The sequence below is a fragment of the Pinus tabuliformis genome, chromosome 6 (genome assembly GCF_031772625.1).
Source record: "Pinus tabuliformis cultivar Carrire ecotype Pingquan chromosome 6, CPIR1, whole genome shotgun sequence".
Lineage (NCBI taxonomy): Eukaryota > Viridiplantae > Streptophyta > Pinopsida > Pinales > Pinaceae > Pinus > Pinus tabuliformis.
This window is the reverse complement of record NC_142292.1, coordinates 147,713,036-147,734,921: the sequence shown is the minus strand read 5'-3', so window position 1 is coordinate 147,734,921 and position 21,886 is coordinate 147,713,036. Positions and strand designations below refer to the sequence as shown.

The 21,886-nt window shown below is 36.6% G+C and overlaps 1 protein-coding gene across 1 annotated transcript; it reads right to left on the bottom strand.

Moving 5' to 3' along the window:
• Positions 1 to 19,249: 19,249 nt before the first annotated feature.
• Positions 19,250 to 20,186, bottom strand: LOC149257807 (ethylene-response factor C3-like). Its single transcript, XM_089370234.1, has one exon. It carries the CDS (start codon positions 20,169 to 20,171, stop codon positions 19,518 to 19,520), a length of 654 nt encoding a protein of 217 aa, XP_089226360.1. The 5' UTR covers positions 20,172 to 20,186; the 3' UTR covers positions 19,250 to 19,517.
• Positions 20,187 to 21,886: the final 1,700 nt, after the last annotated feature.

The following is a 21,886-nucleotide window of genomic DNA, read 5'->3' as shown; positions in this document are numbered from 1 at the left end:
CTAACAGGAATAGTCGAATGAAATAGCTCAGTTTCCTTACCTTGACTAACAAGACAACTCAAACGAACCAAACCATTCAACTTACCTTGACTAATAAGATGAGTTGAATGAACCAAACTAGTCAACTTACGTCGGCTAACAAGACCAATCAAATGACCCAAAGAAATGAAATTACATAGACTAGCAAGTCTAGTCGAATGAACCAAACCATTCGACTACCTCAACTAGACAATCCCTGACAACTAGTTCATTTTAACACAAACAATTGATTAAATCAATAGAGAAGGTCTAGCTATACATACTTAGAACATTAAAACAATTATTATATCTCGAGATGATATAGACGCATAGTCCCATCCCTTTAGAAGAATTCAGTGAACCATCAATACATATTTATACAAAGGATCATATTCATTTTGTTGTTATGGAAATCTAGCAACAAAGTAACTAGCATGAATTATTCAATTCTATGATGCATATGCAAACATGAATATATCTTCCCTTCTTGGAATAACCATTCCTCAACAATTACACAACATTTAACATCCTTCATTCATACATGAATCAACATTCCTCATCAATAACATGGGGAATAACCCAACACATTTGAAATATGTGTGAAATTCAAAATTATAGGGGTTTATGTAAACATTATCTTATGAAATAAGTCTAGAAACTGAGATTTGGACTCTAACTCTCCACCCAACCATAGGAAATTTAGTTCAAAGTCTTTCCTGTAGTTGTCACTCCAAAGCTAAATTCCATAGCTTGAGGAGGAGTTGCCAATTCAGTAGAAACAATGCTTCCAGTTGAAACAAGGCCTCCTCAAGTAACCCACTTTTCCCACCATCTAGCCAGGTAATCAAATGCATAGGGATGCACTTCACTCAATTATTCTCAATAGGTGTTCCCCACTATCATATCACTAAGCCTTTACCTAGTCAAATTTAATGCAAGGGTATTTTTAAGCACAAATAAATCACATCTCTAGTATGGGAGGATAGTTTCATCACAACATGGGAAGGTTCAAAAACTGGATAACATAATTTTAAGTCAATAGGTTTTCAATTGATGATCCTCCTAGTAGTTTCTTCAATCCAGAAGATAAGCCACTCCTAGTGACAAAAGGAGAGTTTATATGTAAATGTGGGAAGGTTCTTCAACTAGCAAGCTACTAATGTATTAGTAGGTTCTTCAAACCACAATCTTCCTAGTGGTTTCTTCACTCCAAGGTAAACCACTCTTGGGGTTTCTACAACCCTTAGGCCTGCCACTGATCAATTTCATTAGGAGGAGTGATTCATGTGGATATTGGCGGCCACCCACCTATATTTTACCATAGTTTCCTATTTTGGTACTTTTCAATTTTTGGAAGTTTTTGGGTCCTGTACTTTTATAGCTATTTTTGTTGGAAACTAGCTCACTATTGAAAGAGGGTGGGGGGGGTGAATTAGTAGTGATAGAAACTATATTACTCTTTAAATATTTTTGTCGGATTCTCAATTAGCCATATGCATAAACATTATTAGCTTATCAAAACATGAAAGCAACTTAAACTCAAAGCATAATAACCATGGAAAACAGGAGCACAAACATGAAAACATCAAGACACAATTATTTATACTACAAACTCTTTTAGGATAAAACTATCCTATTATTGTTGTGCTGCTCAATTTTTCTATTAATCTATTGGAATTTTTTCACATTGATTAGCTTACATCCATAAGCAGGAAGACTTGGATTCCTTCATAGTATGTTGGTACCTATCAGTTACGAAGTTTGTTTCTCTCATGGATCTAGAAGTTTGTTTTTCTCATGGATCTATGGAAATCTATTCTCTGGAAGCCACCATGACCAACGACCCTCACCCAACTCCCATTGGACTATCCAACTCTTTTTGGATTGAGAAATCTATTACTTATGTTGAATCTGTCAAATCATTGTCTACTCTGAAGCCTCTATGCCTTCACTTCCTCCATGCAAACTACATTTCATACATTTTCAAACTAGGCTCCCAATCTGCTCAACATGAGGAACCCAACAACACCATCATTCTGCAACCAAAATCTGAATCAAAGCAATAAACCAGAGGGGTTACAACTTCTCTACTATCCACACATCCAACTTATGCAATACAACAACATCAATATACATAATCTGATCCATATTCTCCTTTTTTTGCTACTTCTCTCAGCTCAACAATCTGCTATCAATGAACAATTTATCTCTAAAATCTCTGCACCATTAACTCTTGTTTGTTGTTGATCTCTGATCTTTGTTTCTTGCATACAATGCTCACAAATATTTTTGCAATTATATGTGAGTAACTTTAGTTATAACGTTTCTCTCTCAATCCTTCTCAAATGCATTTTCTCACCCTCTCAAATGAACCAACACACCAAACTCAACAAGATACAACCATATACATCAAGGAATCCAGACAAATAAATCTTGAATAAATACCATGCGCAGATACTGAGTTAATACCAAAACCAAGTGTAAATACTATGAAAGCTAAAATACCATGTGCAAATACCATACTAAATACGCCTATACCATGGTAATACTGATGCCAAACGGACCTATAAAACTATCAAAACAACAAACCAAAATACCATGTGAAAATACCATAATAATACCAATACCAAAAACATATATACCATAATAATACAAATACAAAAAACACCTATACTATTACCATACTATTCCATGCTATTAAAATGTTACATTATTTATCATACTATTCTATACTATTTACACAACTATTTAAAATAATTCGCACATTTTTTAATATTTTTATTTTCTTATCTACTTGGTTGGCTACGCCGTCACACTATGGGAGTTGGCCATGCCCCAAGTCGTTACCTTAACCGCAAGGAGGGGGATGCCGAAGGCTGGGCTAGTGACTGGAGTGAAGTCGTAACAAGGTAGTCGTACTGGAAGGTGCGGTAGGATCACCTCCAGCCAGGAGGTTTGCCTAGAAGCAGCCAACCTTGAAAGAGTGCGTAATAGCTCACTGATCGAGCGCTCGTGCGCCGAAGATGAACGACACTAAGTGATTTGCCGAAGCTGTGGGATGTAAAAATACATCGGTAGGGGAGCATTCCGACTCAGATATTTAATAAAAACCAAAACATTAAACTTGTTGGAATTTTTGAAAAACTTAACTTTCTTATTTAGTAAATAAAACGATTTTCTTTAGATAAATTATCTAGCTATAAAACAATACAAAGTTCCTCAAAAAAAATGAAACGGGCATCATTATTGGGAGTCTTCATCAACCTAAATAAATTGGAGTCTTCATTTTAGGGGACACTTTTCTTAAAACGCAGAATCTTAAAAAATAACAAACTTTTATTAAAATTTTCACTTATAATTTTGTTATATAATATTTTAAAACTTCTTTTGGAATTTTTGTGTTTTAAAACTTTCATAATTGTAACAGCTATATTCTAACTTACAAATTATATAACAAATAAAAAATAAAAAATAACGTCATAATTATGTTTATCTTGGACTTTGGTCTATGATGTAAATATGTCTATCTTCAGACTTTAGCTTTGGGCTCATTATATAAATACAGAGTATTTATTACGTTTATTATTAAGTCCGTAGACTTGACATTACCGGAGGTTTATAATGATGATAATAATTCACACAGATTACATTAAAGGTGAATGGATTGGTTTTTAATACATATGATACGCAAGGTGATCCCTTCGTCCTTGCCCATGTGTTGATCTGTTGCCCTGTTGTGGGGAAAAATGCCTATGCAGGACGATCCTATCCACCTAAGGTGTGACAGTGCCTTAGCAACAAATAGAGACAGCTATTCTAGTATTCTTCCTTTATGAATTAAGAATGAAGAGAGATGGATGGACTAACCGGTGTCTTCCGTTTGTCCCTCGATCCAGCTCCTCTTCTCTTTGAGAGTTCCCAGCTACTTGCCTTCTCGCTCGCCCAGCTTCAAGAGGTTTCTGCAAGATCACAAGAAGAGAACACTACAAAAGACATAGATTCATATTCATAACTAGTTCAGGATTAGAAATAAACTAAACATACTAATGGAATCATACATCAAAGATACATCAGTATATAGGAGAAACAAAGATAGCTTTATTGATGAATAACAAGGTTCAGGAAGAGATACAACCCAGAGGGCTCCAATCCATCATCTCCTTCCCAGCAAATGGAATTCCTATCTTCACCCCCTTCAAAACATTAAGCACCCAATGATCCCAATCTCAAACCAAAAGCAATTCTTTGCAATAACAAAATTCCAGCCTCTAGATCTCATGGAGTAGAGATCCATATATAGATGTTTGGAGAGAGGATGAGTCAGCTTGAGATCTGACTAGTGTCCTCTCCCTCTATCAGTTCTTGATTCCACTTGGAGGTTCTTGCTTCCACTTGGAGATTAAGAGCCTCTTACTCATCATAGTCGAATTCACTGAGGCAAGTGTCATTGAGGAAGATTCTAGAAGCTTCCTGGGTCTTGACACCTCTTGGAATGAACTTGCCATTTGTCAACTCTCGCTCAGCGCACCCTGGTAGTGCTTCTACCTGCGTTGCAGTGCAGGTAGCCAGTGTTAGCTTTGACATTCAGCACAGACAGCTAGTGGAGCCACTGAATTGATCCTGAATTGACTTGTTTTTGAGCAGTTTCTGGTGGAGAACTTATGTGAATTGCTGTGGTTTGTTAGCCTTGTTCCTATAGGGGTAGGAACAACATGTTTAGGGACTTTGGATCCCTTAGATTATGGACATTTCATGCTCAATGCTGTAAGGCACAAAAATGTCTATAACAGTTGCCCCCTAAAGTATGAGGCCGTTTATCGGGTGAAATGCTTTATCAGGAGGATCCGAAGTTCATCCAATGTTGGGAGGAGACCTGTAATAAGATACAATACAATACATTATTTTTCATACTGCTTTCATGATCTAGCTGAGGCGGGCATTCCCATGATCAGCTTTATAAATTCATTTTTTTGTACATAGAACAGACAATCGTCTGATGGTAGACTGATAATTTTGATGAAATTATCATCCTTTTGGGGTAGGATGATTATCTGCTGCCATGATGTACATGTCAATGTCTTTATTTTTCCTGAATATATATAGCAGCCCGGATGGATGAAACTAGATCCGGGGTCTTCAAACTCGTTCGATCTTCACTCTAAGTACAAGTCGATCCATGTGAGAATTGTTCTGAAGTCGAACATGGAAAGACATCGCTTGATTACCAATCAATGAGATAAACCGTTAACAAGCGCGAGAGGAATCACCGATAATGATAATGACCCTCAAGGTACTGCAGTACAATTCACGTGGTGTGAATAAAGGACTTGGCGTCGAACACCACGCAAAATCTTTCGGTCGAAGGTCATTGATGTATACCTGTCGCCGGAAGTGAGAAACTTGCCATTGAGGCATGCAAGCTTCAAAGTACTGAAGGGGTTGTTCCTAGATCAACTTCTTGGACAATGAGCTGACGTTGACAAGAAGCGATCCGTCAAAGGAGGGCCTTAATGAATCCCACATTAATGACACGGAACGGAGCTAATGATTTTGATGGAGGTGAAAACGATCTATGACATATGATTCAGGGTGGCGGTCATGAAAGGATGAAGGATAATGTACGGCAGTGGATGGGACACGGTTGACTTTTCTAAACGACTTCTCTTGAACATATGGCGACACTAATGCGATGGACCGGTAGCATTACCCCAAATATGCATGGTATGGCGAGACCATGGATGTGACCGGTGAATGAAACAACCCAACGCGATTGCGGTATGGAGGAAACGTGTCATGTTCAAGAGCGACTTGCTACCATCAAATTTTTCTTGAGTTTCTCCCAATTTTTCCCCAGTCATTGCTGACCAGTACCTCTTTATTTTTGTCAAGCTTGAGGAGGATAACATATGCTTGTTCTATAACCTGCCCTTCGGGCAAGCCCATCGCTATGTTTTAACGAGCCTAGCGATAATGAAACTCGTTCTCGTCTAAAGACAAGTTTGTCGCTATTTAATGATTTTAACGAGTCTAACGACAAAGATAACTTGGTCCTTTTCATTTTTAGAGAGTCTGAAAAGGTACATAAAGTTAACTCCAAAAGTCCTTTTTCGTCATTTAATCCCTTAGGTCCGAAAAAGTATAAAACAATACAGAAGGGATGAGTTTTCGTTAGTTTTAACGAGCCGAATAAAGCAAGCGCTCGATCCTTTTGTGCAATAATCCCTCAGGTCCAAAAAGATTAAAATGTAGAGGAGGGATAGCACTTCCTGTCCCTTTAACGAGCTGGAAGGCCAAGAACTCGGCAATCTTTTCATATTTTACGAGTCAGATGAAAAGAGCTTAAAGAAGACTCGTCTTTTGAGGAACGAGTGATAAAATAGGTTAGCAGCTAATTCCAGGTAAGGCTTGGAATTTTCCAATCACGGCAGTGTCACAAGGATGGCTAAGTGAAATCACTCTTCGTAGCTGTTCCTCAAAATGGGTAAACAATCAAATGGAGGTGAATGATCTGCCGATGGAAAAGTGGAGGTGATGGTGCAAACACGACCAAGGCTTTAATGGCTGATGATATTACATTCACTGTGGTTATTTACCAGGATAGTTCATTTTCTTAACGAGCTTAAACGCGGGTGGAAACATTTGCTCGATCTTATGTTTATTTTTTAACAAGCATGAACTATGCGCTAAAACTGCTCGGATCTTGCGTTTATTTTTTAACGAGCATGAACTGTGTGCTAAATCTTGCGTTTATTTTTTAACGAGCATGAACTTTGTGCTAAAACTGCTCGATGCAGGTTTATTTTTTATTTTTTTTAACGAGCTTGAACCCTGTGGTAACACTGCTCATGATAAGTTTGCATGCCCCCAGCATAATAACACAAATCAAGGTGCATGCCCCCCAAGCTTCATTGCATTCAACTCGGTGGTTGGAATGAAGGTTTACCTTTGAGACTCGGAAAGGGGATTTGTTTCATTTTTTAATGAGGTTGACACAGTAAAAGAACTATCCTCATGACTCCTTGTTTCATTTTTTAACGAGGTTGACACGAGATAAGAACCGTCCTCGGAGCCCATTGTATTTACAATATTTCTATTAGGGCGATGATCCATGCTAACAAAATGTTTAGGAATCTTCCGAATCCATTAGATATAGAAGATTTCATATTGTAGGTTTCCACTGTGGCTACTTCTGCCAGATTACGTGCAGGCGGTAGGGCAAAAGTACCCATTAAGGCAGGGTCTTTTAGGAGACCTACTCCAATGTTTTGAAGCGAATGATTGCTTCCATGGATCGTTGGAGTGCTTCCCGTAACTTGTGAACTATCGGGGAGGAAAGTTTGTTGGTCGACGACTGTAATTCCTCCTTGAAAGGGAAATGAAATCTTCCTGAAGTAGGTCGACACAACTGCGGCCATGGCATATATCCAGGGCCTTCCCAGTAGGATGTTGTAATCGAGGTTTCCATCGATTACTTCAACATCAACTTCTACTGTTTTTCCCCCCAGTTCAACTTGCAAGTTACTTAAAATCCCGTATGGAGTGTATGATCGTCCATCAAATGCTTTTAACGTCGTTGACGATTTCGACAAGGGTGGTGAGCCTAAATTTTTCCAGCAACTCATCGACATAAGACATGTAGATGCCCCCTCATCAATAATTGTTCGATCAACATTTTTGTTGAGGGCTTTCACTTGAATAAGGAAAGCTAGTTGAGCTGGTAACTGAGGGTAATATTCTTTATGATCAAAGGCCACAAGATTGGAATCCATTGGGCCAATCCCACCTATTGCTGATAATAAAGCTTGCTCTTGGGAGGGGCAATTTTGCGGTACCTCAAGTGTCGACATAGCGGACGACGATTGGGCCAGGTCCTCTACTATATTATAATTCTGTGCTACTTTGGCACGAGGATTAAATGTCGATTTGTGTACTACTCCCTTTGGCGACTTTATCATTGGTTCAGGAATGATGGGTGGCACAACTTTGGTTAAAGTTGTCGTCGAACTACTAGGTTGTTCATTAGCCTTGTTATTCGACAGCCGTGGATTCCCGTAATCTTTATTCCTTGTCAAAGCATCATTTTGCTACCTTGAGACAGACAACATAAGCACTTGGGATCGGGAAGCATTTTGATTAGCAACCAGTTTGGTTCCCGGGCTTGGAAACGGATCAGTCAATACCGCTGGGGTTTTTGAACTCTTAAAGAGTTTCTTAACTTCAGCTATATGTGGACAATCTCTCGTCCAATGATCCTCATCGCATATACGACACCCCGCAGGGGGTTTCCTTTTTCTCCCTTTCTTTTTCTTCTTGCCCCTTGGTTGCTTCAGTTGTTTGCCCTCGTCGGTCGACATGACATTTAATTCTGAGGCAAGAAGTTTCTCATTTTCATTTTGACTAGAAATCTTACAGGCCTTTTTAGATGTAGCCTTTGTCGATTTCGTATCTGTTTTTCCAATCACGCCATCGCCGGCGTGAGTGTCATTGTTTGATTTAGGAGGAGGAGGAATTGAGAATTCCGGTCTAGGGGCGTCAGGTATTTTGTCGTAGAGCGTGCCAGACTGAGTATAGACCAAGTCCAGATATTGCGCATGAGCGATGACTTGCTCTTCTGTTACGACTCCCCCTTTTGCCACATCTTCCGTGATTGTAGGAAGTAAGGATTTGATAAACCATTCAGCTAATAGCTGATCGGGAACGTACGTTTTCACCATCCTACGACGACGTCGCCACTCATGTATATGATCAAATATGTGAGTGGCCGTTGTCTGTTTGAAGTTGGTTAGGAGTTCCGTTCCCGTTTCATACCTTATCGGTAATTGAAAATGGGTTAAGAAAGTCGTGGCTAAGGTAGTGAAGTTTTTGAACGAAGCTCTAGGCAACTCAATATACCATTTTGACGCTGGACCCATTAACGTGCTCTGAAAAAGGCGAAGCCTTATCGAATCATCATTTAGGGTGTTTGATGAACACCATAGATGAAATGTCATCACGTGATTCGATGGATCTTCACCTGGATTTCCATTAAATTTAGGAATATCTAACGGAAGTTTATGCGGAATCGCTGGCCACCAAAGGGCATAAGCAATTGGATCATTCGTCAGCCGATTTAGATCTGGTAATTCTAGAGTTTCTACAAAGGGCAACTGTTGATTGAGGTTAGGCAAAGCATACCCAAGATACGATGAAATTGCCTGAGCAGTGGGTCTTTGCATACCAGCATAATGCTGGCAACTTTGACAAGGTTGATGGGCATAACCACTATAATATGGTTGCCCATTACTTACAAAGACTTGTTGCTCAGGTCCTTGATATGATTGCTGGAATGGCGGTTGTTCTGATTGAACCAGCCCTGGTTGTTGGACCATTTGCTGTTGTCCAATACTGGATGATTGACCAAGATGAGGAGTCATAGTACTTGTTTAAGCTTGAGTCGCTCCAGATAAGGAGGCACTAACCTGAGGTTGTGATTGAGTCATTGAGACAAGAGGCTATTGTATTGCAACCTGAGGCTGTTGGGGTTGACATACAACAGGTAGCGCTTGTACTTGCGACACAGTCACCACAGCAGGTATAGTGGGAATATTCGACACAGGGTGGTCTGGTTGCATTGAATATACAACCCTTGGTTGCTGAGGCAGTATTGGTACCCAACCGCTGGATGTAATTCCAGTTTGACCTGAACTTTGTTGTAAACTCCCATATGGTTGTTCTCTGGGAGAGAATAATGAAAAGGCATACTGCCCTCCATATGGTGGCAATCCAGTACTTAAAGGGTAGATTGGCCTTTGAAGACACATTGGATCAATTTGTTGAGTTTCAACATAAGAAATACTAGATGATAATCCGAATGAAGAAATAGGAACTAACCATGTCGTCGAAACAGTCTCTGATTGGACTCCAGCTTGTTGTTGACAATTTGTCGGGACAGATGGTATACCAGCAAACATCGTTGGAGTAGCAGCAGGAGGCTCTGTCGCTGTTGCGTCGGATGACACAGTCCTGGATGTCAACGGTTGTTCAGACATATTTAGTCTATCCAAAAGATTTTCTAGCGATTCTACAAGAACTTACGATGAAAAGAGACTAACTTCGAAGATCGACGAGGGAATGGTGATGATTATTCCGTTTAAAATAAATTTTAATGACGCTTTAGACACAACTTGTTTTTTCAATTTTAAAGAGTCGAGAAAAAGCTAAAGATGACTCTAGTCTCCTTCGATGTTTTAATGAGCCCCAAGTGACAAATGCTAAGATGGACTTTTTCTGTTATAGAGTCTGAAAAAGGCCAAAAGGAACTACTCTGGAGTTCTAGGTAGAGGGTGTGCCAAACTTTTCGCAAAACCGCAGAATACTTTTTAGGGTACGGGCGGTCGATCTTCCTGAATGCTGTGTTCAGTGCATTGCGATCAGTAGGGCGGCCGACACGGCTTCCTAAGGATAAAGGTTTTATGCCTATAGGGGTTTCCCAATATATACGCGACGGTACGTGGGAGTACAATCCGTACTGGCGCTATCGTCTCTCAGGAGGAATCACCCACCATCAACGAGATCGACAATCACCAGGCTTTACGACGCCGGAACACGTCTCTAGCCTAGACCTCTATGTTGTGCGTTATGTTGCAAAGCGTTGTTAAGTTCATTCAATTTATTTTAGGTTGATCTTTTTAAAAGTTTGCCTTTCTGGATCACCACGAGATGTATGATACAATTCCTAAATGCAGTCTAAAGATGATAAGCAAGCTTTATATCTTTTCAACTTATGAAAATCCTAGCTACAAAGGGAAAAGAAAGACACCATCTTTTCTCAAAGAGCAATCAGCACACTCTAATGCACTTTCCTAAATCAAACATGCGAACTATCAAGATGCAAATGCACAATGCAGGTGTTTGTTTTCCGCTTTCTTAGTATTGATGCCTACAAAGAAAGCTTTTTGTACAATTTTGAATTTGCTTTTAAATGACCAATACAAACAAGTTTACTTTTTCGAAATCAGAGAGGGTAGAAGAGATTACAACACTTAACGATTTTCAAAATGAACACTTGTTTCGACACTTAAAAGAGACAAACTCAAACCAAAAGAAAAAGTAAATGTATAATCAACTGTAAATAGCCAATGAACTCTCTCCTAAGATCACAATCAACAGATCTGAATCAAGGGCTACAAGATGACTATTTCACTCTTGCAAAGGAAAACTGCGAATGACGCCACAAACACATAAAAACACTCACGGTATTTTTGTACAAAAGGAGGCGGAATTTAAGCAGAGAAAAGGAGTTATCAGACAAGTACCTATGCTGGTTACAGGCTGCAAAAATCAGAGATCAAAACAAGGAAAAACAGAGCAGAGAACCCCAGCTGCACAAGGCCTAACTGGATCAGCGCAACCTCAACACAGGGGTTTTGACATTCAGCGCAGGTAGCCTTCATGGGACCTGCGTTGAAATGAAGAACCTCTTCACAGGGGTCGCGCTCAAGGAGAAATGAGATTTTCTCACTGGGTTCTAGGTCACAGATTGCTGATTAATCTACGGTTTCAGGCCAAATAAAAGCAACAAGCAAGGTACAATCAAAGGGATGCTTTGAGGGAGTACTAAGATCTATCACAAAGGATCATCAAATCATTTGTGAGTCCATTGTTCAGATCATAGACAAATGCAGTGATTGGATCAAAGCAGCAACTGTCTACTTTGCATCTGAGAATAGCAGATGCAGTTCGATCGTTGCTGTTGAGTCTATGAAACAAACAATGATGGAAACACAAATAAAATGACTAAACAGATCTTCCCCAGTGGAGTCGCCAATTTGTTGTGGGGAAAAATGCCTATGCAGGACGATCCTATCCACCTAAGGTGTGACAGTGCCTTAGCAACAAATAGAGACAGCTATTCTAGTATTCTTCCTTTATGAATTAAGAATGAAGAGAGATGGATGGACTAACCAGTGTCTTCTGTTTGTCCCTCGATCCAGCTCCTCTTCTCTTTGAGATTTCCCAGCTACTTGCCTTCTCGCTCGCCCAGCTTCAAGAGGTTTCTACAAGATCACAAGAAGAGAACACTACACAAGACATAGATTCATATTCATAACTAGTTCAGGATTAGAAATAAACTAAACATACTAATGCAATCATACATCAAAGATACATCAGTATATAGGAGAAACCAAGATAGCTTTATTGATGAATAACAAGGTTCAGGAAGAGATACAACCTAGAGGGCTCCAATCCAGCATCTGCTTCCCAGCAAATGGAATTCCTATCTTCACCCCCTTCAAAGCATTAAGCACCCAATGATCCCAATCTCAAACCAACAGCAATTCTTTGCAATAACAAAATTCCAGCCTCTAGATCTCATGGAGTAGAGATCCATATATAGATGTTTGGAGAGAGGATGAGTCAGCTTGAGATCTGACTAGTGTCCTCTCCCTCTGTCAGTTCTTGATTCCACTTGGAGGTTCTTGCTTCCACTTGGAGATTAAGAGCCTCTTACTCATCATAGTCGAATTCACTGAGGCAAGTGTCATTGAGGAAGATTCTGGAAGCTTCCTGGGTCTTGACACCTCTTGGAATGAACTTGCCATTTGTCAACTCTCGCTCAGCGCACCCTGGTAGTGCTTCTACCTGCGTTGCAGTGCAGGTAGCCAGTGTTGGCTTTGACATTTAGCGCAGACAGCTAGTGGAGCCACTGAATTGATCCTGAATTGACTTGTTTTTGAGCAGTTTCTGGTGGAGAACTTCTGTGAATTGCTGTGGTTTGTTAGCCTTGTTCCTCTAGGGGTAGGAACAACATGTTTAGGGACTTTGGATCCCTTAGATTATGGACATTTCATGCTCAATGCTGTAAGGCAAAAAATGTCTATAACATGGCCTTTGTACCCGGAGACATGCGGCAAAGAGCTATGGCAGGAGACTGTATGCCCTGGCTAGCTGGTTTAAGTTTCTCACAGCATCTATTTGGTATTGCAGCCATTGATATGGTCCTCGTGATATGACGGCAGAGACGCCTTAGGGTTTCATTCCCTAACTAACTCCTCGCTCTCAGCATTTGTGTGGCTCATTCTTACCGCTACTTTGGTGTTTTTGCTACTCTACAAGAGTTTGCTACTCCGGAAAGGTTTGCTACTTCGCGATGGTTTGCACTATTCAGGATTTCATTTTGTCTACGGTATCTTCTGAGAGCAATGATGGCCTGTTGTGTTGTTGACTTGTACCGTAAGATTGCTATAGAGCTTGGTTTCGGTCTGGTGCAACGTTTAACGCTTTGCCTTCGCTGCACAGGAATGTCCCATGGCACCTTCAACGCTGCAGGAGATAACTGGTTGTAGGACTTAACTACAGAAGGTAAGTTTTTAAATGTTTCTGTTTCTCAGTTTGAATGGTTTTATTCCTCGTTTCGATTTATATCACTTATGGCAGTTCACTGACTGGCAAATAGGAGAGCTGCCTCACGCAGAAACCTTCCACTCTCAGGTAAGAACTCCCCATTTTTTCATTTTTTCTAAGGCTTTATGATATTCTCCACAAGGGTTTACTGACTTAATGTCTCGGATTTCATGTCAGGTATACACACAGTGCTTTTCGGTTATTTGTTTTGGTAATGGCCACTACCCTTCAGAGCTTAAGCGTTTATGGCGACAATATCGACATTTCCAGGTTGGATTCTTTACTTCTGGCATGAATTAAGTTATGAGAACCACCACTCGTATGGTCAAGAACAAAGACTCAGTCTCTTGTTGAACTTCTAGCTGACCAAAACGACTCGAGTTTATGGCTCTGTTTTGAATTTGTAATTAATTAGTTAAGTGTAGATGTTTAAAGGAATACTGTGTAAGGCATTTTGTAGTTTTGGGAAAAACTCTCGTTCTGAAGTCGAGGGCAGGTTTTATGGGTTTTTCTTTCTACTGAAAGGTTATAGTTTTTTTTTGCTATGCGGCCACTTAAGTGAACCAGTTTATGTCGACTGATGCAGAATGTTTAATTTATTGTATTAACATCTACAAAACTTATTCCGTCTATTTTATATGTTTGGGAAGCAATGAAATTATCTTATTCTACTTCTTGGTTGCATTCTGGGCCGAGAAGACCCTTCTTTTATTTATGCAAGTATTTACTGTGTTTGATTGACCATTTCCAAAGGAATTCGATCAAAACTTAGTTTAAGATAATTATAGTTGCTTGAACAGATACTCTGCTATAATTTCATGGTTGTTGTAGTCGAATTATGGTGTCCTGAACCTGCGTCCAAACAATTATATAAATATTGTCTTTACATTCTTATCATTCTTAACAGAGTCTGTAAGGTTACACAGGTCATTCTACAGATTCTCTGATAAAGTGCATTTCACTTGACTTACTTCTATATCTTAAAAGTTTTCCTTTGACAATCACGAACAGGGAACCATAATAATTGAATGACCACTCTCTTTCACTTTTGTTGTGATTTGATAATTCCATAGTTATTAGCATAAACTCTCTAAAATTTGATATAAGAGAAAAGGTGCTTCTATATACTGTAATCATACTTTTTCTCAAGATATTAACCTTCTAAATATAGTTTTCTAATTAAGAACTTATTCTAATGACACTTCAAGCATAACAAATTTTACTCTGTCATTAAGTTTAATCTTCACAGTCTAGTATTAATTCTAAGAAGAAGCAATTTTCAATAAATCTAGAAAGTCTCTCCTCCCAACCACCAACATGGAAATTACATCCAGGCTCTCAACGAGAACTTTCTTTGCTGAAATAATTTCCAATTACAGTCCGTGCCTCAGGACTTCACTGTCCAACCTCAAGCACTTCACTGTCCAACCTCAAGTACTACACTTAATTTGACTGTTAATGAGCAACTTCCCACTGGTCACTTAATCTGACTGTTAATGAGCAACTTCCCACTGGTCACTTTTCCCAAGCTCTTCCATAGATGCCTTCCTTCATCTGTTCCCCCTATATTTCCCCTTCCTAGGGCGGGGGCATAACTGTTTCTTGTTAATTGTTTCTTGTAATTATAGTAAACAATTTATTTTAATTAATCATGTCTCAACTCCTAATCACTAACAATTGGGTAACATTTTGTTATCTGAATTTCCATCCTTAGTAATAACATAATAGAAAATAAATGCAGTAAATCATAAAACTGAATTAAATAACCATAGTAAATCTTTCCAAGGAACTAGGGGTGTTACAATAATTATTTGACTTTTATTTATCCTTTTTACATTAAGGAAAATTTTAGGGGCTAACATTTTCATATAAATTAATTGTAGATGATATTTCCAGAAAAAAAGATTCACTAATTTTCATTTTTTCTAAAATTATTTTATCTTAAAAATCACCAAAAATTTATAAATATTATATAAAATCATAAAAAAAAATTAAATATATTTACAAAAACATCACTACAATTTACATATTAAAAATTAGTAAAATTACTCAAAAATTTCCAATTTTTTTTTTTCCTTCTGCATTTATCTTTTGGCACGAGCCCTTCATTTCCTAACAATATGGAAAACGCATTTCTGTCTATTTCTTAAGAGATTCCATACATCGCATCCATCTTTTATTACTTAAGAGATTCCATACATCTACCTTTTATTTATATGTTACATCCATTTAGCCTTTTTCTAATTCGCACATGGCAGTCATCTCTGACCATGGGAATGTCAAGAAACCCCCTCTTACTCGAAGATATTTTCTAAACACAGTTAAGATATTTTCACTTTCTTAAGGGAGACGATACTCTAAATACTTTGAATCTGAAAAGAAAAATAATGTTTATTATAATAAAAATGAATATATTGTAAAATTAGAAAAATAAATGTAGGTTTAAATTTTATAATTTAAAAAAATATTTCAACAAAATATTTAAAGAAATTTGATATTTCTCATCTATGTAGGTTTAAATTTTATAATTTAAAAAAATATTTCAACAAAATATTTAAAGAAATTTGATATTTCTCATCTTATATTAGATCTATATTTAAAATTAAAATTAATTTAGGTCAATGATAAAATTTGTAAAATTAAATTGTTACAACGAATATAAATTGCAAATATTTTTTTTGTATTTGAAATTTTAGATAAAAATATTCAATTTCTCTTCCAAAGATTTGAAAAAAAAAATCCTTTTAAAATATTTAAAATTTAGTAATTTACCAAAAAAAAATATTAAGATTTAATGAGTTATTTTATATATATATAAATATTTAATGAATTATTTTATATATATAAATATAGATATTATTTTTATAATTAAAAATATTTTTAAAAAATATATGTTCCATCATAGAGGGCTCAATCAAATCAATAACAACATTTGAAACCATTATACTAAAGGTTTAAAACAATTTCCGCTTATATAATTTGAAAGAGAGTTCCAAGCAGAGAAGATAGACCTAATTAAGTTATATTGTAATTTATATAAAAAAAAAAAAAAAAAAAAAAAAATTTAAATTAAAAATACATTATTATATATATATATTTTATAATTATAAGAATAATAATAATAATATATTAATGCATATATATAGATAGTTCTCAATTGAGTAGCAAAACCAACGCATGGTATGACAAAGGTTGTAAAAATGGAAAGAGAGCTATTAAGGAAGTTGTTGATGAATCTCTTAAAATGGACAAGATAAAAACCCTAACTAAAAGAAAAAAGAGGCAGTACATTCGTAAAAGACAAGAGAATCTCTTACACCTCTCTAAGGTAGCTCCTAAGAAATTTTGGAGGCAGATCCTGAATAGGAAAACTAAAGATAATAATAAAATTGCTTTACACTATTGGACTTCCTATCTTAAAAAGCTCTATGAATCTCCAAATGTCATGGATAACTTTGAAACCCTGCCCGCAACAAAAGAAGTTTTCTCTCTAGAAGACATTGATTTTGGGGTTAAACGCCTGACTAATGGGAAAGCTAAGGACATTGAAGGTTACCAGGCAGAAATCTTAAAAATTGGAGGCCCTGTCCTCATCCCCCACATCCACAAGCTTTTCAATCAAGCAGTCCAGCAAGGGTTCCCTGAGCTATGGACAGAGAGCCTCATTATCCCTATTTTTAAAAATGGGGAGACAAATAACCCCTCTAATTATTGGACAATTATGATCAGCCCTCTCTTAGCCCCTCTCCCCTACCCTATTTGGCATTTACATTAACAAGCTCGAAGGTTATTTAGATGAAGCAGGATGTGCTGGCATGATCTTAGTTGGGATAGTCGTCATCCTTCTTCTCTATGCTGACAATATTGTTCTCCTCGCAAGGTGTCCATTTGATCTTGATAAGCAACTTAGGCTTCTTAAGGATTTCTGCTCTACCATGGGTATGGCTGTTAACACTAACAAAACAAAAGTTATGATTATCAAATCCAAGAAGGACACCTACGCTAATTTTATGTATGACAATAATAACTTGGAGGAAGTGTCTTCCTACAAGTACCTAGGAATTGATATTCATCACAAGCTCAACTGGAACTATAACACTGAGAAAATGATTAATGAGGGGTGGAAAGATTACTTTGGTCTTGAAAATAATTGTAAAACGGCAAACCTCGTAATGTGGGATAAAAAGAAGTTCCTCTTTGAAACTTTAGTCACTCCTGTTATCTTATACGAATGTGATGTTTTGGGTTACAACATCTCTAGAGAATCCAGGAGAAAGGTTGAGCAAATCTAGAAGTGCTTTATAGCGTATAACCTGAAAATTAAAAGCAATACACCCTACCCTATTCTCTTTATAGAAGTAGGTATTTCCCCTATCAAGAGCCTAGCTATGACTAGGCTTCTATTGTACAAGCACAAGCTCAATAACATAGGAGATGATAGACTTCCTAAGCTAGCTTTAAATTCCACCCAAAACCAACTAAGGCTCAAATGGGGGTGGTATAAAGACACGAGGACTTGGTTAAACCATTGGGAGATCAACGAAAATGATGCATTGCAAAACATTAATAACATTAAAAATATTGTTACTTCTAAGTTCAAAGAAAAAATGTGGTGTGAGAAAGTTTTAGCACCTAAAAGAAAATTAAGTTATTATAAGAGGATCATCAACCCCACCCTAGAGGATCAAAAGTATCTCTCTGTTTTAGCTAGCTCAAAGAAGAAAATTAATATAGTGAAGATTATAACGAACTCTCATGAGCTCCACAGTGAAACAGGTCGTTGGGCAGCTCCTAAAACACCATGGATGGAAAAGATCTGCCATCTCTATGAGAATAGGAACATTGAGGATGAAAACCACTTCCTCTTAGAATGCCCCGCTTACAACCACATTAGATCTCAGTTTCATAATCTTTGTCGCAATACTGACATTCCTAGCATTTTACGATGTCAAAATTATAGTGAGCTTGGGAGGCTTCTCTACAAGCTTTTTGAGCATAGGAATAAAATCTTAAATCAAACTAAATAATTTGTATAATTTGTTTGTTTAGGTCTGATAGACCAAAGTTGTAAACTTTAACCACCATCATCATCATCGTATACTAAGTATTATGCTTAATTCTTTATGAAAAATAATATATATATATAAATTTCATTATAGGAAAAATAATTTCCATTTCCAAAAAAAATAGCAGATTCAATAATTTAATCCTTTCAATTCGTATGATTAATCCAAATTAAATTCCGTTCAATCCTAGAATTTATAACAATTAATACTAAATAGACAGGCTTAAAACATTTCTGTAACCATAATAACATCACAAAAGCGTCGTTTCACACGTTTGTTGAAGTTCTGAAACATCTACTGTAATCGAACAAATGACGGTCTGACTTAGAATTTCCACCAAAGGTTACTGCAACTATTTACAATAAAATGCGGTAATGGGCATCATCTGCATAAAGTGGATCGCTCTGATTTAAAATGCGGTAATGGGCATCATCTGTAAAAAGTGGATCGCTGCAACTTGTGTTCCTACTTTTGAGTGTTTTCCGATTGTGATAAAAACACGCACGGTTTCAATAGATAATCATCCAGCGCTATGACCATGAGAGATCAATTATTTCAATGAAACCCTGGCTATTACTTTTTTATTTTAATCGTTTATAATTTGCAATTCACAGTAAACAATAAAAAAATTATAATCCTAAAATATACTAAATTCATAGAAGTTAGGTTTAATGCGAAGAGTTTTCGGCGAAAATTATATTATAATTTAGATTTATTTTGAACTAATTAGTGTAATTCTTAGTTTATCATCAAAACAAATTGAAAGAGATCAAATAAAAGTATTGGATTGCTGCACAGTGACATAGTGACATATTTATTGATAGATAATAATAGGATAAAAGTGCGAAAGAATCAGAAGCATCTGTAAATTTTTCCTTACATATTGGTTGATTCATTGCACTTTCGATTACTCCCCATCTTCATTTTATTGCACTCGACTCTTTTGTAATCATTAAATTTCAAGATATTTTTGGAATCTGCCATCAAAAAATCCCAGATAAATAACAGATAACAGATCTATGTATTGAGATATCTTTCCTGGTTAACACACTAACAACTTCTTCTCTTCCTCTTACGTTCCATGTGACCCACTGGCGAGCCTTTCTCTGAATTCGACGCAACAGCGAGGGGGAAGTTAAGCAGAGCCTTGGCTCCACGGATACTGAAAGCAGCTCGGTCATATGCGAGAGCGGCTTCTTCGGCGGCGTCGAAAGTACCTAGCCAAATTCTGGACCCCTTCTTGGAAGGATCTCTGATCTCTGCTGCGAATTTCCCCCAGGGCCGCCGCCTTACTCCTCTGTAATGCCTACCCCAGATCTGGTTCTTCGCGCCATTCTCGTCTTCTTGTGGCTTCACCTTGACAGAATAAGTATAACAAGAAGCGCGATCTTGTTGTCTAAATTCATTTTCAATACCTTCCGATATTGATTTGCTGTTGATGTTTTGGCAGGATCCCATGGCGGCTGTGCCATTGACCTGAATATCATCATAATCATGATCACCGATATTATTATAAACGCCGCTGCCACTGTCCGTAGGGGAGAACGACAACGGTGAGCTCCCTCCTCCGATATCGATATCGTCATCAACTTCCAGCAAATGGTGGCGGATAAGCTCCAACATATTCATGGTAATATTCATGCTGTCCGCTTCTGCAGCGCCCATTGCCTCCGGCCATCCATATGGAGATTGGTTAATTTCCATTTTCACTTCAATAGGGAGGCAGGCAGGCGGGGTTGGTTGATGATAGAACTAGGGATATATAAAGACATGGGTAAGTTGTCAGGACACTGCATCTCCTAATCGCCATGTGAATATATATATATATATATATATGTTTTCGAATTTTCTGATTGAATTTGTTTAAAATAGATCAGTAGGAACTAGTTAGATGTATCAGAGGTGGAGAGAGATTAATTTTGTAAGGTATATATTTTTTTAATATAATATCTGAGAAAAAGTTCGCTGCTCTACACATTTTATTTTGGAGGAAGTTTGATAAATTTAATATTAAGATTTTAGTATAGTTATTAACAAATATTAATAGTTAATAATTATATTTTTTATTTTAGTTTATTATTTTTAAAAATTTTACTTTTAAATTGATTTTTATTGTTATTTTTAAATAATTATTATTTTAAATTCATTTTAATTTTGGATTTTTAAAATCGATCTAAAGTGTTTAATGATTAATTATTATAATTAATCATAATTTTTATTTTTATTTATTTATTTAGTTTATATAATTTAATCAAAATATTCACATAACAAGATTGACAAGACAAGACATGTGCATATTTAAATTCTAAGAATGATGAGCAAATTGACTAAATTTATATATAAAATAAAAAACACATTTTTAATAATAAAATATGATAATTTAAAAAAAATAACTTAATATTATTTCAACCAAAATCTTTAAAATATATATATATTTATTTTAAATAAATAAATTTAATATTTAAAAATAGATATAATCACATCATACAAATTTCATAATTCATACTTATAATTGTAACTTTTAGACATTTTTAATTTTAAATTTGGTGTTTGGAATAAATTTGCAGCAATCTCACAAATATTAAAAAAATTAATAATAATTTTATTTTATAAAATTATAATTTTATATTATTTAAAATATTACTTTTAATTTAATATTTAATATTTAAAAATTTTAAATAATGTTTAGATTATTCAATTTTCATAATTCAAATTTGTAATTTTTATAAATTTATATTTTAAGTTAGGAAAGTAGCTATTATGCAGAGATCTCAACGTGCAACTTTCCATAACTGGATGATGGGTTATCGAAAACGTTCACCTCAGTCAAACTCCAAAGTCATCTGGACTACGTTTCTTTGCTAGTGAGGGATTGTCTTCCTATTTATTACATCATATAATAGGACGTTTCGTCCCATTCAAATTCAAAGTTTGAATCTCTGCTGTTTGAAGGCGGGCGACAAAAAACAATGCTTCCCACGCCACCATTCAATTTTCAATTTCACAACCAAATATATCAACATCAAAGAAGACAGCACGCCTCTGCAACAAACCCACTTCAATTAAAAAAGGTTAAAAATGGTGTGGTTTTGATCAGAGATTCAGCAATGTGGGTGTGGGCTACCACATAAGAAGAGTTTTGGTGTGGACTGTTGTAATAATAATCTTGACTATGGAGACATAGGCATGCAATTTTCTCCAAGGCGGGCCGCTTGCTTTATTTGTTTTTTTTTGTGACTTTTGAAAGATATATTTGTTTTTTTTGACATTTCAATATCTTTGACCAGGGCTTGTTATGTGTCTCTCTTTACTTTCTGACATTCACACCGCATCTCCATATTTAATGACCATTTCTTGTAGTGCATAAAGGTCAAATTGTATTACTATATAAATGGAGTGAGGATGACATGTACGAAAGG